Below are 18,247 nucleotides of genomic sequence, written 5' to 3'. Positions count from 1 at the left end.
TTCCCCAATGGTAACATCTTGCAAAGCTATAGTACAATATTACAACCAGGATAGTGATATGGAATAGTCAAGATATAGAACACTTCCACTACCACAAGTTTCCCAAATGTTGCCTTTATAACCACACGCACTTCCCTCTTCCCACAGTCACTCCTTAACTTTTGACCACCACTAATCTGATCTCCATTTCTATAATTTTTTCATTTCAAGAATGTTATATAAATGGAATTATACAGTATGTAACCTTTTGGAATTGCCATTTTTCACTCAATCGAATTCTCTGGGGATTTCATCCAGGTTCTTGCATGTATCAGTAGTCTATTCCTTTTCAACTTTAAAAAAAAAATTTTTATTGGAGTACAGTTGATTTACAATGCTGTGTTAGTTTCAGGTGTACAGCAAAGTGAATCAGTTATACATATATCCACTCTTTTCTTAGATTCGTTTCCCATATAGGCCATTACAGAGTACTGAGTAGAGTACCATGTGCTATACAGTAGGTTCTCATTAGTTATCTATTTTATATATAGTAGTGTATATATGTCAGTCCCAATTTCCCAATTTATCCCTCCCTCCCTCGCTTATCCCCTGGTAACTTGAAGTTTGTTTTCTATATCTGTGACTCTACTTCAGTGTATTCCTTTTCATCGTTAAATGGTATTCCATGGCATGGATGTATCACAGTTTAATTATTTGTCCATTAAAAGACATCTAGATTGTTTCTAGGTTTTGGCTCTTGTAAAGAAAGCTGCTATAAACATTTGTGTACATATTTTTGTATGACCATAAATTTTCATTATTCTAGGATAAATGCCCCAAAGTACAATTACTGGGTCTTATAGTGGTTGGATGTTAATTTGTTAAAAAACTGCCAAAGTATTTTTCTGAGTAGCTGTACTATTTTACATTCCCACCAGCCACTTTGGTGAGATCCAATTTCTGTACATCATTGAACAATAGCATTTGCTATTGTACTGTTTTTTATTTGAATCATTCTAACAGATGTGCAAAAGTACCTCACTATGGGTTTACTTTGTCTTTCCTTAATGACTGATGATGATGAACGTCTTTTCCTGTGCTAATTTGCCTTCTGTATATCCTCTTTGGTGAAATGTCTGTTCATGTCTTTTGACCATTTTCTAATTGGATCATTTATTTACTGTGGAGTTTTGAGAGTTCTTTATATAGTCTAGATTCAACTCTTTTGTGGGGGGGTATGTGGTTGACAAATATTTTATCCCAGTCTTTGCTTGTCTTTTCATCCTCTTCATGTGGACTTGCACAGAACAAAAAGTTCTTTGTTTCCTTTAAATTTGATGAAGGCCAATTTATTTTTTTTTTCCTTTTAGAGATCTCTTTTGGTGACAAGCCTAAGAATTCTTTGACTCGCCTATGTTTTCTATTAAACATTTTATAGTTTTACTTTTATATTTAAACTCATAGTCCATTTGAGTTAGTTTTTGTTCAGTCAACATGTAAGGGTTTTTTTCTGTTTTTCTTTTGCCTATAGATGTCTAACTCATTCATCATGATTTGTTGAAAAGTCCATTGAACCTACTTCCATTGAATTGTTTTTACACAGTAGTTGAACTTAATTGAGCATATTTGTATAGGTCTATACATTAGTTTCAAATTGTTGCTGTATCTAAGTACCACAAACTTAGTGTCTTAAAATAACACAAATTTACTGTCATATAGTCACAAATCTGAAATGGGTCTTACTAAGCTAAAATCAAGGCATTAGTAAGGATGCATTCCTTCTGGAGGCTCTGTTTCCTTGACTCTTCTAGCTTCTAAAAGCCTGTAAAAGCATGGACCTGTATTCCTGTATTCCTTGGTCCATGGTCCCTTCCCCCATCCTCAAAGCCAGCAGGGTAGCATCTTCAAATCTCTCTCTTACTCTGACAATTCAGGCATCTTTTAAGAAAGATGCCTGCAACTACATTCAGTCCATCCAGATAATCCAGGATAATCTACCCATTTCAATGTCCTTAACTTCGACATATCTCTAAAGTCCTTTTTGCCATGTAAGGTGACATATTCACAGACTCTGGATATTAGGATGTAAACACCTGTGGGTGGCCATTAATCTGCCTAATACAGCCTGTCCTCTGGTTCTCAGTGATTCACAGTGCAATTATGCAGGATGGCTAAGCACCTCTGAATTCCACTGAGCCAAAAAAAAAAAAAAAAACTTGCAAAGGAAGATACAGGCAGGCTGGAACCCCATTTCTTGTACCAAAATCTTCATTAATTTTCTATTGTTGTGTAACAAACTACCACAAATTTAGCAACTTACAACATTACTGTTATTATCTCACAGTTTCTTCTAAGGACACCCATTGTATTCAAAGGACCCTCCCACACTCCAGGTTAAGGATTATATAAAGATGTGAATCTGAGGGAGCCGGAATCATAGGGGCCATTTTAGAATTCTGCTTCTATCAGCGTGCCTTTGACACTTTTGGACAAGAGAAATGAACCCACTTAGAAAGAATGCGTTGAGTAAAAGGACAGGCTATTTTTACGCTATTAACTCTGAGAAGCACCAGCTTTTATAGGATAGGCAGAGGAAGGGATTTTACAGGATGTCTAGAGTGGTTGCAAAACAAAACAAAACAGTCAAGAGTTTTGCAATGGTAGACTAAGAAGGAAAGCATTTCATGGAAGGGGTAGGGTCAGCATTATCATCATGTACTGCAAGCATTTGCCTAAGAAAGAGCAATTACTGACCTAGGAGACAATCATAGTCTGAGATTTTGGCAAGGTCATTTGCACTGAAGAGGTGTTAGTGGCATAGAAGCCACACTGGAGACTGAGTAGCAGCTGAAGTGGAAACAAAAATGTGTGGTCTGTTAAGATGATAATTATTCATGATAATTAGGCTTTATACTTTGAAATAACAGTTGTTTTAATTTTTTTTTTTAAGAATGGAACAAGACATTATTCTTGCTAATTTTTTTTTTCATTCAAACCTAAAAATGTAGCAAGTATATCTCTACCTTGTGGATGTTCCGGAAAGACATACTGCACAACACTTCACTGTGGTCATTAATCAAGAGGTAGCAGCTATTACAGAGGAAAAAGTTTACAAAAATCCTAAAATGCAGTGATCAAATCATCTGCAGAAAAACACATGCACATACACATGCAACACCACTGTCATTTGGATAGTCTGTATAAAAGCTGTGATTTCAGTAAAAGTTTTGACAAAGATATTTTTGCTCTGTGGCTGTGCTTATATCTGCATCTCAAATAATTTGGATTGATATGCTGTATACCCTCAGACTGGGATTTAAAGTAAGGATGATAATGGTGTATTGGAATTATTTTTTGTCTTTTATTTAGTTACTTAAAGAATATAAAGATGAAGATTGGAATATGGGCAATATAGTGTATACACTCACAAACAGACGCTACCTTGAAAAGTGCATTGCTTATGCAGAGAGCCATGATCAGGTAAATTAATATGTGTATAAACCATTCTGTCTCTGTCTGTATTTATTAACATACCTAATTATAAACATATCACAGTACAAATTTCTATAGTTTAATACAGTTAATGTAATGTGTTATCTGTCTATTTTATGTGACAACTATTCATACTTGAAAAACATTTAAAAATTATTTTGTAGATCCATAAATTCCAGCTTCAAAATGCAGTACCACGTTTACCCTGCCAAACTGTAATTAAATGATTGTGAATGACAGTTTCAAGTGTTATCTTACATGTTTTCCTTTGTTGTCACAAGAGGAATGTTGGTGCTAATCCAGGTTAATTTTAATTTCCATTTTAGGTTTCCTTCTAAAGGTTTTCTTTTATGCCTTTTCACAAGCTTTCATCATTTTTTCCCTCAGTCACTGAAATCTTTTGCTGATTGATCGCCCTGACCTCTGTCCCTCTTGATTTTAGTCCATCCTCTGTAATGTAGTCTGAGGTATTTTCCAAAGGGCAAAGCTAATTTTGTCAACCCAGATCTTTTGGTTAAAGCTTCTCATTCACAGCCTGTCATATCCTGGCTCATGCCAAAGTTTATTCTCTGCTCAACCCTCCAAGAGTTCTATTCTTCAATACTGTTAAATTTCCACCCATTCCTGAGTAGGTCAACCTTGCTCCAATCTTGTACTTTTCCCCACACACCTGCAAATGCCTACGTCACCTGGGAAGCTCGTGTGAATACCTAATGCCCTGGCTCAGACATACTCTCCTTGAAGCCTTCATCCAGGTGTATAGGGAAAAAATAGTTTCCCCATTCTTCACTTTCTCATCACATTTTAAGCAGAAAATTTGCTTCTGATACCTTTGTATTTCCAGCCTTAGCACTGTGCTATTCCTCGTAGTCACTCAATAAACATAAATAAATGCAGGAAAAGGCCATTCAGTTATATAAAGCCTATGAACCAGCATAAACAACATAAAATGAACTCCTTATACATTAAAAAGACAGTAAAACTGTCTGAAATTATTTGCAGTATATGTATTCAGAAAATTAAAGTTAAACCAATTAGCTCCTCGGTATTTCAGCAGAAATTGACAATTTAAGGTAGACAGTAGTTTTTCAGGTGTCTCCTTTGAACTATTAAGAAAGTATAAGTAGACCAGAGGTCAGCTACCAAGGCCCATGGGCCAGATTCTGTCTGCTGCTTGTTTTTGTAAAGGTAATTGGAACACAGCCATGTTCATTCACTCACCTATTGTCTATGGCTGCTTTTGAGCCATAATGGTATATTTAAGTAGTTGAGACTGAGGAAGGAGCCCACAATGCCTACACTATGTACTGTTTGGCCTGTACAGAATGTTTGCTCACTCATAAAGTAGACATATATTAAGTTTTGCATCTTCCTAGTTGGAGCAGTACTTTCTTTTCAACTTAAATTGGCTGTGGAGCAAGATCAAATAAATACCTATGAAGAAACCAGAACCAAAACGTAACAAAATAAGAAATGAGTAGTATTAATTTAAGATTGGGGGAATCCCTTGCCAAATACATAACAATGTGAAAATTAAAATGCATGCATAAATGATATCTTTCCATTACAAACTCCTAGCAGTTATAGCATGTTTTGATCTCCCAATATATGTGTATTTTATATGAATGAACACAAGAATAAATAAATGAGTGGAATAAACAAATTGAAGATGAAACTGGTAGGTTAATTTCATAATTTTTCTCCCCAAATGTACAGAAACAGTATGGATTTACCAAGAATTATTTCATGCTTTAAAGATCCACATAATTCTGCCTTGTATTACAAATTGTTGGGAATGTACAAAAAGATGCAGATTGCCTAGTTCTTTCTATAAAAGCAAATGTATACTGAATTTTAAACCTGATAAAAAATTATAAATATGAATATATATGTGAAAATAGCTTAGAGATTAAAATAGGTTTATAAGTAAAAATATTTTTTTAAAAATGAAAATAATCATACAGTAATAGGGTGAGGAGATTATGGTTTAGTCTCTGTGTTTCACTATATATAATTTTTTGTCAATAAATAACACTTGGCATTAGTTAGCTTTTTTTTTTTTTAAATAGGAAAATTTAACCTCAACATTGAACTGTTTATTTTTTTTTATTATTTTTTTTTAATTTTTTTTAACATCTTTATTGGGGTATAATTGCTTTACAATGGTGTGTTAGTTTCTGCTTTATAACAAAGTGAATCAGTTATACATATACATATGTTCCCATATCTCTTCCCTCTTGCGTCTCCCTCCCTCCCACCCTCCCTATCCCACCCCTCCAGGCTGTCACAAAGCACCGAGCCAATATCTCTGTGCCATGCGGCTGCTTCCCACTAGCTATCTATCTTACTACGTTTGTTAGTGTGTATATGTCCATGACTCTCTCTCGTATGCTAACACATATATATGGAATTTAAGAAAAAAAAAAATGTCATGAAGAACCTAGGGGTAAGGCAGGAATAAAGACGCAGACCTCCTAGAGAACGTACTTGAGGTTATGGGGAGGGGGAAGGGTGAGCACTGACGGGGCGAGAGTTAGCTGTTTTTAACCATAAATAATTCAGATCGTTAAGAGGCCTCTTCTGCTGCTCAGGGTGTTTCTGAGTTAACCTGCCCCATTTGTCAACTATTATATTTTCATATAAAACAAACTAATTTTAGATTAGATGGCAAATATAATGAGAAAGCAAATTTTACATTTTAAGAAAAAGTTGTCAATTTGCTGCTGAAGGGGAGAGGGTCCATTGTAATATATTTATATACATATTATATATATATAAATACATCTATATAAATATAAATGCATATACATATAAATTACTTTTAGGAAACTCTTCCATTCTTTCAAAACAATAAAATCATGATATGCAAGATATTTTTAAAAATCTATTAGTATTCTAATAGTTTAATGTAAGATTATGGGATTATATGAAATCATGTATGTGAAACTTTTGAAAATTGTAAAGCACTATAGAATTTAAAGAATTCATTCAATTAAAAAATTCATTGTTCAAATCCTAAGGAAAAGAAAAAATATCTGTTAGTATTCTCAACATTAAAATACATGTTTATTCTAACTTCAAAAAATGTGAAGCATCAGCTTATTATAACAAATATTCAGGTAGCTTATCATGAGTTTTTCACCAAGCTATTTTAAAAATGAAAGAAACATAGGTACATGAGATCTCTCATGATTTCACCAGCTCACCTTCAGCATAGTGACTGTTGGAAAATACATGAAATTAATACTAATTCACACACCTCTTCTGCATTGTTTCCATTCTGTATAATTGCATGTCATTCTAGTATAAATCACAGCTGCTTAGTACCTATTATTTGCATTTATCTCAGTGACTTTTATTTTTATAGGCACTCGTTGGGGATAAGACGCTGGCATTTTGGTTGATGGATGCTGAAATGTATACCAACATGAGTGTTCTAACCCCGTTTACTCCAGTTATTGATCGTGGAATACAGCTTCATAAAATGATTCGACTCATTACTCATGCACTCGGCGGAGAAGGCTATCTCAATTTCATGGGTAAGTATGAGCTGAACATATATCCAATCTGTGTTTAAAATGTTAACTAATATTATATATGACATAAGTTATGCAGAATATTTTGGTTTGGTTGTTCAGGTTTAAAATAGAAAATTATAACTTTATTTCTTTAAAGCACTGTCATTTATTTTTACAGCGTAAACTGTGAAAATTAAATTGCTTTAAGATTATTGTTATACTAATACATGATGCAAAAGTAATCTAATGGCTGGTATTTTATTTAATATTGTTGTCAATAAGTGGGGTGAACTTTTTTTAAACAGAATTATTATTCTGAATTTAATCATTGAGTTTATTAAATAGTGTTTGTAATACATTGAACATAAGAAGGATATAATTGTCATGTCATAGCATATTGAGCTAATATTATTGGTCTTCTTTGAGGTAATTGTATACCAGTATACTTGTATTATAAATGTGGAAGCCAACGCCCAAGATACTGTGATGGAAAAAAAAAAATGTATTTATTTTAAAAAATAGGAAAATATGAATATTCAAAGGTCATTGTTGTCTGAAGGATCTTGAATGATAAAACATAAAAATCAACTAATACCATTTTCAGTTCTATTTGGTCAACCATGACCATTTGATTTTTAGGACATTTCACCAGTTTTTAGGTTAGAGAGAGCTAGAAAGATTGGAAAATGCATATGGGAGACTGACATTTTTCTACAATAAAAGCTGTAGAGCTTCAGATTAGTTCATTTCTATCTGGAAATTTTTATTAAAAAATCTCAGATTGGGACTTCCCTGATGGCGCAGTGGTTGAGAGTCCGCCTGCTGATGCAGATCTTCCCGGATCTTCCCGGTCCGGGTAGATCCCACATGCCTTGGAGCGGCTGGGTCCGTGAGCCATGGCTGCTGAGCCTGCGCATCCGGAGCCTGTGCTCCGCAACGGGAGAGGCCACAACAGTGAGAGGCCCGCGTATCGCAAAAAAAAAAAAAATCTCAGCTTGGACTTTTAAAAGCCTCTATTGTTTGCTAACTTGAGATTAGGAAGCCAGACCCAATAAACCATACACCAGATTTCACCCATACAACCTGTACCTTTCAGTGCATCCCTCTTCTCTCAGGATCACCAAAATTTGTTAATATTCCCAACCTGTCAGGAAGTGGCCCTTATGACCTGTGAGACGGCACTTTGTCTTTCAGGCACCAGGCTGGGCTTCCTGGGTGGACTTTGCAGACATTGTATTCATAAGTAAAACCGGCCTCAGTTCCTAAAAGGCAACTAGTCCTCTTTCACACAATGAACATCATTCATGAGTATGGCTTTTCCAGTAAGGCCTTAGTCGCACAGTTTATTCAATTATATCTTGATGAAAAGGTGGAGTCAATGAACTTAGGTAAACAACTATGTCACCATGTAAAGTGAGAGAGTTTTTAATGTTTTATTTCATTTACAAAAGCAGGGTTTATTAAATTGTTGCAGTGTATATAGATAGATTAAAAAGAAAATGAAAGAGCTTCCTTATATATGTGGAAACTAAAACAACTTTCCTGTTAGAGAAATAAAATCAAAGAAGACCTCTGATTTCATGCTGTTCGTCCTGTCATTAATTCTTGAAGCCCACTGCATCCGAGAATTCTAGTAATCCTGACTTAGCTTACTGCTTTAGTCTGGAAGTTGTGTAAGCAATATCAGCTCAGAAGCCTATAGCGAAGAGTTGAGAGTGTCAGTAGTTTGAAGTACCTGATAGAGTCCTTTTCCTGAGACTATCCTTTGCTGAAGACAATTCTAGCCCATAGCATGCAACAGAGCATCAGAGTAAAATAAAACTATCTGCAGATGACAGAGAATTAATGGCCCTAGTTAATTTAATATTGATAACTTTCAGATTAAAAAAGGTCTGATGGGGCTCCCCTGGTGGAACAGTGGTTGAGAGTCCGCCTGCCGATGCAGGGGACACGGGTTCGTGCCCCGGTCCAGGAAGATCCCACATGCCGCGGAGCGGCTGGGCCCGTGAGCCATGGCCGCTGAGCCTGCGCGTCCGGAGCCTGTGCTCCTCAACGGGAGAGACCACAACAGTGAGAGGCCTGCGTACCGCAAAAAAAAAAAAGGTCTGATGAAAGTTCATAATGAGAATTGAGTCTTGGTCAATATTTTCCCTGAGGGTAAAAATGGATCATGGACAGCTAAGATCTTAACAAATCTCCAGTAACTTCATAAATTTTGTGAAATGTTTATATTAATATACTCTTAACTGTATATATTCAACCTGAGGATGGCTAAGACGCTATTCTGTTTTGGAAACTCTTCCCATGGAACTTTCAATAGTAACACAACTAAATAAACATAATTATTTCTAGCATCTCTCTATAAGGTCTGTAAATTGACCATATTTGTGGTATCAAATATAATTTTGAAATTATTCTTTGATACAGGACTCAAAGATCTTTTGAAGTTTTCTTCTTACATTTGTCCTTCAAAAGGCTTATAATGTTTAACTCCAATATAGCACTTTTTAAAAATCCTTCTGTCTCAATGTCTTATCTAAATCTAGCATTTCTCTACTAACTTTGAAACCAGTAATCTCCAAAGTCTCTATAATTTCTGATTATTGATGTTGTTTTATGAAATTTAATATTTCCCTGTAAGCTATCATGACTTTAAATTTTTTTTTTCCACTTTCTGATCATGGCACTCTCCTGCTGAATGGCTTCAATGGCTGCAGTGTCCTCCAGCTGACCTCTAGGCCTTGCATGAATGGTCTCCCATGGGTCTCCCCATTGATGGCTCTGCTCCAGTCAAGCAAGCCTTCTTTCAGTTCAATGAATGTACCAACTTCCTTCCACTATGAAGTCTGTGTATTTTTCTGTTCTCCCCTCTGAAATCACTCTACTCAGATACCCCCTGCCATACCTGACAATCCTTCATTTGCAAATCTTTTTTCCTTAGGGCAGTCTTTTCTAAAGCCTCAAACTTCACTAGTTTTACCTATTATACATTTTTATGTTACCCTATACCTACCTTTTGTGGCACATAACAAAATTACATTTTCAAAAACTATTAAATATATAGCTGCCTTGATACATTTAAAACTGAATGAAAATAGGGGTCATCTGTATCTTATTCACTATTATATCTTCATGAACTAGTAGCAATTAGCACAGTATCTAGCACATCACAAGACTTGCACATTTTTCCAAAAAAGGATTATTTTATATATTTATATATATACATATATGCATATATATAATTACCTTGTAATTATTTTTAGCAGTAGTTCATTAGCTGCAATCACCAGTTGTAGTTTTGTTTTGTTTTGTTTTGTGTGCGGTACGAGGGCCTCTCACTGTTGTGGCCTCCCCCGTTGCGGAGCACAGGCTCCGGACGCGCAGGCTCAGCGGCCATGGCTCACGGGCCCAGCCGCTCCGCGGCATGTGGGATTTTCCCGGACCGGGGCACGAAACTGTGTCCCCTGCATCGGCAGGCGGACTCTCAACCACTGCGCCACCAGGGAAGCCCCAGTTGTAGTTTTAAGGAAAGTTATTTTTTTTTCAAGTGGCATGTAAGAAATTAATTTTTAAAAAGATCAATTTAAGAAATTCAAGACTAAGGAGCAATCTGGTTGTTTACTCATGTTTTAGGCATTTTAAAACTTACTAGCTTTTGGAATTTTATTTTTATTTCCCTCTAGTAGAGAAAGAATGATTTAAAAGAAGTAAGAAAACAACATACTTTTGTAGTTTTTCATTTAAATCTATTTACCTAAATTCATCAGGCATTTAGATATGTGTTCTGTTTATCAAAAATAATTAAGATCAATATGAATTCTCTCACAATGATACCAGTTTGGCTGATTTGTTTTATTTTATTTGTTTTTGTCTTATATACTCATAATCTTGAGTTTAAAAAAGTTCTTTCACTCTGGTTAAAGCCAGGGGAATATTTGCAAGGTTTTTTTAATTTTTAATTTGCTAGGTTATTTTAATTGATTATGAATAAATAGGTTTATATTTCCTATTCTTCCACCATATCATCATATGAAAGAATCAAATATAGAAGAGGGGAGCAGGGATAGTTAAATTACTTTTATATCATTGATCATAAGAGTTATAATAAATATTAACAAAAGTAAATTTATATTTGACATAGCATACTATATTTTCTAAAACATTTTCATATGCCTCATCTAACTCAATCTTCATAAAAGTTTTTTTTTTTTTTTTTAATACTGTCTGGCTTGCAAAGAAACATGGGGTGAAAGAAGAATATTCAGGTATCTAGGTAGATGTTCCAAGTCCCATTTTACTAAAGCTACAACTCAGAGAGGAAAAGGGACACACCTAATATTGTACAACTAGAAAATGACAGCAGCTGATTGTCTTTTTCTTCTATTTACAATGTGAAAAAATTAGAAATGAAAATTATTATTAGATCAGTGTATAGATTAGCTACCAAAATATGGTTAATAAATATCTTTTAAAGAAAAGGTAGAGCATAGTGGTTAAGAAAGCGATCTCGATGGGAATACAAGCTTAGCTGTGTGAGCTGGGTAAGGGGCATCATTACTCTGTGCCTTTGTTTGCTCAGTGGTAGAATGGAGTAGTGCCTGCCTCAGAAGATTGTTTTCAGGGTGAAATGATTTAATACGTACACAAGACTTAGAATATCGCCAGGCACATAACTCATAGTTAATGTTTCTTTAAATTTAATTTCACTTGAAGTTAAATTTACTATTACTATTTTTAATATTACTAGCTATTCCATTGAATATATGGGTCCTGAACGCTGATGTTTCAATTCCATCCAAGAGTGTTTCTTTAGAATCTTATATGATGGTATATTGTTTAATGTAAAAGTTTCTTAAAATATTTAATTCATTTCCTCTTGAAAACATCAGTAAAGGCAGTAATTCTTTGTTAAAAATCAAATGACATTTTCCTAGGTGGTATTATGTGGTTAATTATACAGAAGTTAAGCCATTTCTATAGTAAATCTCACTAAGAGTTAAGATTACTTATTTTTTTTAATTCATAGTGATGTCTGCTGAATGCTGCTGCTAAAACATCTTACTTAACTTTCACGTATGAAGAGGTGTGATGTTTGCCTTGATTCTCATTTCTAGGATAAGCCCATATGATATTAATCAGTTAACATTTATTATATATTATATGGTATCTGTGTATGAGTGTGTGTGAGCATTGCATAAAACTTAATATAGGGCTTCCCTGGTGGCACAGTGGTTGAGAGTCCGCCTGCCGATGCAGGGGACACGGGTTGGTGCCCCGGTCCGGGAAGATCCCACATGCCGTGGAGCGGCTGGGCCCGTGAGCCATGGCCGCTGAGCCTGCGCATCCGGAGCCTGTGTTCCACAACGGGGGAGGCCACAACAGTGAGAGGCCTGCGGACTGCAAAAAAAAAAAACTTAATATATTTTTCTGGAATACCTGTGCCGAGATTTATTTTACACAGAAAGAGGGAGGAAGGGAGGGAGCGAGAGAGAGATGTAGATTGATATAAAGCAACTTCAGTTTAAAAAGTTAGTGAATTTGACATATATATCAATTTAAACTATACACAATATATTTATAACACATTCTAGAATGTGTTTTAACACAATTGATAACATTCCTTCATACTTCAGACATTTATATGTATCTACTATGTACCAGGTATTGTTAAGTGGTGGATATTCCTGGGTGAAAAAGAGTTCTTGCCCTCAAGGTCTCAAAACCCAAAAGGGGATCCAGACAAGTAAGCAGACAAGTATCTCTGTCCTAGTACATTCACTAGATACAGTGATAGAGATAAGCAGAGAATGTCATGTAAATGTGTAGGAAACTGGGTTAAGAGATTAGGTTGTTGGTGGAATTTATCAGCTGCTTCAGCCAGGCAAACATAGAAAAATAGAAAGGCACAAGAAAGCCATATGACAAACTTAGGGAAAGTCTAAGAAGGAGTAGGACTGAAGCAGTGGAGTGAGATTAAAGTCAGTTGGGAATATTAAATTTCAAATAAATGAAAAAACTGGGGCCCAAAGAAATCAATTTAGAGATCATTCATTGATTGGCAAGTTTAATGAAAAAATGTGGTTTTCAATCACTTTAAAGCATCATGAACTCTTCAGTAAGAAAGGCCTGGTATTGACTGATGGTTTAATAGCTTTATGGTTTATTTTTTTATCTATTTGTAATATAACTAAAAGGAGACAGATTAGAAAAATAAGACATGTGATTATTGATAATCTATGTGGATATGTCTATGCTATTTTTATGATCAGTGGTTATTTAATGTTTAATTGTTGGTTAAAAATAAATATAGAATGAAAAACATCTGCTTTACACATAGGATGACCTCAGTGAATATATGTTGCAGGCATACCTTGTTTCACTGCACTTCACTTCATTGTACTTCACAGATATTGTGTTTTTTACACATTGAAGGTTTGTGGCAACCTTGCGTTGAGCAAGTCTATGGGCACAATTTTTACAACAGCCTTTGCTCACTTCCTGTATCTATCCCATTTTCATAATTCTCGCAGCATTTCATACTTTTTCATTATTATTATATTTGTTATGGTGATCTGTGATCAGTGCTCTTTTTTTAATTGAAGTGTAGCTGATTTACAGTATTATATTAGTTTCAGGTATATAACATAGTGATTCAATATTTTTACAGATTATACTCTATTTAAACTTATTATAAAATATGGCTATATTTCCCTGAGCTGTACAATATATCCTTGTAGCTTATTTATTTAATACGTATCTCTTAATCTTCTACCCTTATTTTGCCCCACCCCTTCCATTTCCCCACTGGTAACCACTAATTTATGAGTCTGTTTCTGTTTTTTTATATTCATTTGTTGGTTTCATTTTTTAGATTCCATACATAAGTGATAACAGAGTATTTGTCTTTCTCTGTCTGACATTTCACTAAGCATAATACCTTCTAGGTCCATTCACATTGTTGCAAATGGCAGAATTTCATTCTTTTTTATTTCTGACTAATATTCCATTGTGTGTGTATATATATACTTTTTGTATCACATCTTCTTTATCCATTCATCTGTTGATGGATACTAAGGTTGCTTCCATATCTTGGCTGTTATAAACAATGCTGCTACGAACATTGGGGTGCATGTTATCTTTTCGAATTAGTGTTTTCATTTTCTTCAGATATATTCCCAGGATTGGAATTGCTGGATCGTATGGTAATTCTATTTTTAGTTTTTGGAGGAACCTCCATACTGTTTTCCACAGTGGCTTCACCAATTTACATCCCCACCAGCAGTGTACTAAGGTTCCCTTTTCTCCACATCCTCTCCAACATTTGTTATTTGTAGACTTTTTGATGATAGCCATTCTGACAGGTGTTTGGTGATATCTCATTGTGGTTTTGATTTGCTTTAATGTTACTACTGCAGCTTGCCAAAGGTTCAGATGATGGTTAGCACTTTTTAGCAATACACTACTTTTTTTTGTGTGTGTGTGGTACGTGGGCCTCTCACTGTTGTGGCCTCTCCCGTTGCGGAGCACAGGCTCTGGACGCTCAGGCCCAGCGGCCATGGCTCACGGGCCTAGCCACTCCGTGGCATGTGCGATCCTCCCGGACCAGGGCACGAACCTGTGTCCCCTGCATCGGCAGGTGGACTCTCAACCACTGCGCCACCGGGGAAGCCCAGCAATACACTATTTTTTAAATTAAGATATGTACATTGTTTTTAGAAATAATGCTATTACTATAGACTATAGTATAGTGTAAATGTAACTTTTATATGCACTGAGAAACCAAACAATTTGTGTGACTCACTATATTGCAATATTCACATTATTGAGGTAGTCTGGAACGGAACCCACAGTACTTTCTCACTATGCCTATACTTGTATGTAGATAAACTGCTAAAGCAATTCAAAGAAGAAGAAACTGTGGTTAAGGATATATTTTGCCCCATTTTCTGGTGGTTCTCTGGTTATCTTGGAAGTGCTACCTTTTCCTAACCCAGCTTACTGAGGCAGAGGGAGTAGTTGCATGACCTTGTCATGTGACTTGTCAGGAACTGCTATAGAGAGGTGTGGCCAGGCAGGCAAATGGGCTACTATGTCCAGTAATTGTGTACTGGGAAAAAAACACCAATACTGATGCTGCAGTATTAATTCCAGATACAGTTGACCCTTGAACAATGCAATTTTGAACCGCAAGTGTCCACTCATACATGAATACTTTTCAGTATTTAGTACTACAGTACTACAAACTAAGTGGTTGGTTGGATCTACAGATGTGGAGGCGCTAAGCATATGGAGGGCCAACTATAAGTTACTAGTGGATAAACTTTGTCATTTTTCAAGAGTCAACTGAAATACCAAAATAATGCATTGATGGTATTCTTTATTAAAGACTGCTTAGAATTCTAGAAAAAGAGAAGAACCTAAGTATTTAACTCATTTAAAATATAAACATGTACATATTTTAAAATATCAAGTAAAGTATAAATTAAAATCTAAATATTAAGCACATATCTTGCTGATTTAAAATATTGGCAGACATGTATAATCTTAAGAATCAGCTATCCAAACAAAATGATGAAAATTTAATCTCAAAGTCAAAAACTAAATAATATTATTTAATCATTTTTAAAGATTTGAATTTCAAAAATAACGTGAATTAAAGTGTTGTCATCATCGAGTTAGTTCCAAGTCAGTTTCTGTGAAAAATGTTCTGGCTCTTCAGAAAGCTCTTTGTAATCCTATCCTAGGCTGGGCAATGGTAGGAGAAGGTTACATTGGACAGCTAACTCCAAATATGTTCATTTTCACGTAACCAAGTGTCTTATAACTTGAAGAAAATCTTTTTAAGCAACTTGACTTCATTTTCTTGAGTTTCATCATATATAGATAGAGATTCAGATGCAGAGTGATCTGAATCACTTTCAATACTGTCATGTTCATGTTCCACTTGTTCAGAAAGTCTTTGAACTAAAGTAAGAATCATTCTTTCAACAGAAGCTTTGCTTTCCCGGTTACCATTTTCTTTTTCCTCCTGGGGACTCTATGTTATAGAATACCATTTTCTAAATGAGTACACCTTCATTCCATTAGAAATTTTAATGCTGCATGTAACTCTCTGAGTTTATGTCAAAACATAAGTGATTCCAATTTCTCATTTAAAAAGTACTGAACTAGCAGGGTTAAAATCAACAGAACTAACAATGTTTCACTACTATAATATGGCATGGTAGTCCAGAAAACTGAAAACTCATGTTGCAGTCATAAAATACATATTCCCCATGACATCAGCTGTTACTGCATAAAACTGAAATGTCAGAAGTAATCTGGAATCATTGGGATTCATTGATTTGTTCCCTCATTTATTTATTCATTCATTCAGTTAAACCAATTGTTTTCATGTCAGTTTCTGGATGTAAGTAGAGTTGTGTGAAGGCAAAGAAGTTCATGCTTGATAACTTTTATATTATCAGTGAGGTCATCATTTGAGAGTGGAAGGAGTAAGAGACTTTTGAGAAAAAAAGTAGAAGTATGAAATGGACATCTTCAGGCGTGAAAATACTAGAGAACTGTAGTAGGATATCTAGGTAATACTGAATGCTCATTTGAGATTTGTAATAAAGATTATAAGCCAAATCAACCTCTTTGTTGTGTGACATTTTTTTTTTCCCTAGTAGTCCATGGTTGATCAAGGGTTGGAATTTTGTCAGGCATCTGTCAAAAGAGGGAAGGATTTTGAAAGTATTAGAAAATAGCTGATGTAATAGAGAACCCATAAATCACTGATTCTCAAAATTGCACACTGGAATGACTTGGAGAGTTTCAAAAAATACTAGAAATTGTGATTGAATTGGCCTTTGCTATAGCCTGGGCTTTGGAATTTTTTAAAGATTCATTAAGGCTAGGAAGTAAAGAGAGAATTCCAAGAGGATGTAAAAGATATAGGAAAGTTCTCTGGTTCTAGAACAGAAATCATAGAGGGCACAGTACGAGGAAGGGAAGTTGGGACAGACGATGAGTATGTTGTGAGTCCAACTGTCAGTGAAGGGCCAATGAAGGACCAGGAAGCTGGACTTGGACTTCCCATAGCAAACAAGGCAAACAGGAATGGGGCTGCTTCTGGAGTTTTCCTGGTTGGTATTGAGAAGCTTTCTCGAATAGATTTTTATCAACAGATAGAATTTAAATGAGAAGGCTTTTCTACTTTTCTTATATTGTTTTCTCTATTTATAAACAAACTAAAATCATGACAATGGAGTAAACTGTCTTTTATTAACAGCGTGGTCATCTGGTGTGCGTACATCTGTTTTTATTACTTTCTTGTTTAGGAATCTCATTACCATGATGTTTTCCTAGTTTCTGTAATGAGTGGTACCTGCGGAGAAAGAGGCATAATTACAAACTGGCAATTTTCTCTCTCAGCAGTATTATGAAATTTCCATTACTAAATTTGAAGGATTTTCTCAATATGATTATATTGTATTTTGACATTTGAAATTCGGTGGGACATTCTTTAATGAATATGTTACATTCTCCCTAAAGCCACAGGGAAAGTTGGATGGATTTTGTGTCGGTCTGCATTTAGTGATAGCTGCATTATACTTCAGTGTAAAATGTGTGATCCTACTTCACATCTTCCATCTGTGATTGTTTAGTGTCAAACTTGTAAATTCTTCTTTTTTCTGATAGATAGGAATACAATAAAAATTTAAATGTCTTCCTGCTAAGTGCTGGAATTGAAGCAGTTATAAGAGGACAAAATGCACTCTGCCGAACAGTAGGAGTGCTGGTTTTTGGCATTTTCTCTTAGCTTGTTGAGGCAAGTTTACTGAATGTGACACAGCTAGGAGAAGTCTGTAAAAGTGAGCTGTGAAAAACTGCAAAATTCTCAATATGAGCAGCTGTAAATGGCTTGAAGCCCTGTTAAAATGCTCAGAGACACAAATAGAATCTATTTTAAATGGCATAGACTTAAAAGTAATGGCCCTGATTTGATTCACAGCACACTGATAACCAATTTTGGCTGGCATTTAATGAGAACATGAGTACAGCATGGGGCTAAGAAGGAAGTACTGCTGCAGTTACCTGGGGGTCTTTAAAATACTGAACCCTGAGCCTCATCAACCTTTCACGCCAGAGTCAGCGATCGTGAGGCTGTGACACTAGTGGTTTTTAAAAAAAAAATCTCACAAAGTGATTAACTTGTGGAGATAGAACATAGAGATCCACTGATGGGAAGGAAATGCAAAAATGAAAGTTGGGCC

At 35.3% G+C, this 18,247-nt stretch overlaps 1 protein-coding gene across 2 annotated transcripts in view; it reads left to right on the top strand.

Annotated features, from left to right (window-relative positions):
- Positions 1–18,247, top strand: part of GBE1 (1,4-alpha-glucan branching enzyme 1) — a 290,841-nt gene that overhangs the window by 207,239 nt on the left and 65,355 nt on the right. For both annotated transcript variants that reach the window (XR_009563687.2, XM_030860958.3), the window contains exons 11-12: positions 3,349–3,459; positions 6,839–7,010. Coding sequence is in view for 1 of the 2 variants with exons in the window: in XM_030860958.3 (XP_030716818.1) it covers positions 3,349–3,459; positions 6,839–7,010 (283 nt within the window). In the remaining variant the exon portion in view is untranslated. The remainder of the gene's footprint in view (positions 1–3,348; positions 3,460–6,838; positions 7,011–18,247) is intronic.

The sequence above is a fragment of the Globicephala melas genome, chromosome 4, assembly GCF_963455315.2.
Source record: "Globicephala melas chromosome 4, mGloMel1.2, whole genome shotgun sequence".
Classification (NCBI taxonomy): Eukaryota; Metazoa; Chordata; class Mammalia; order Artiodactyla; family Delphinidae; genus Globicephala; species Globicephala melas.
This window is presented reverse-complemented; position numbering and strand designations above follow the sequence as displayed.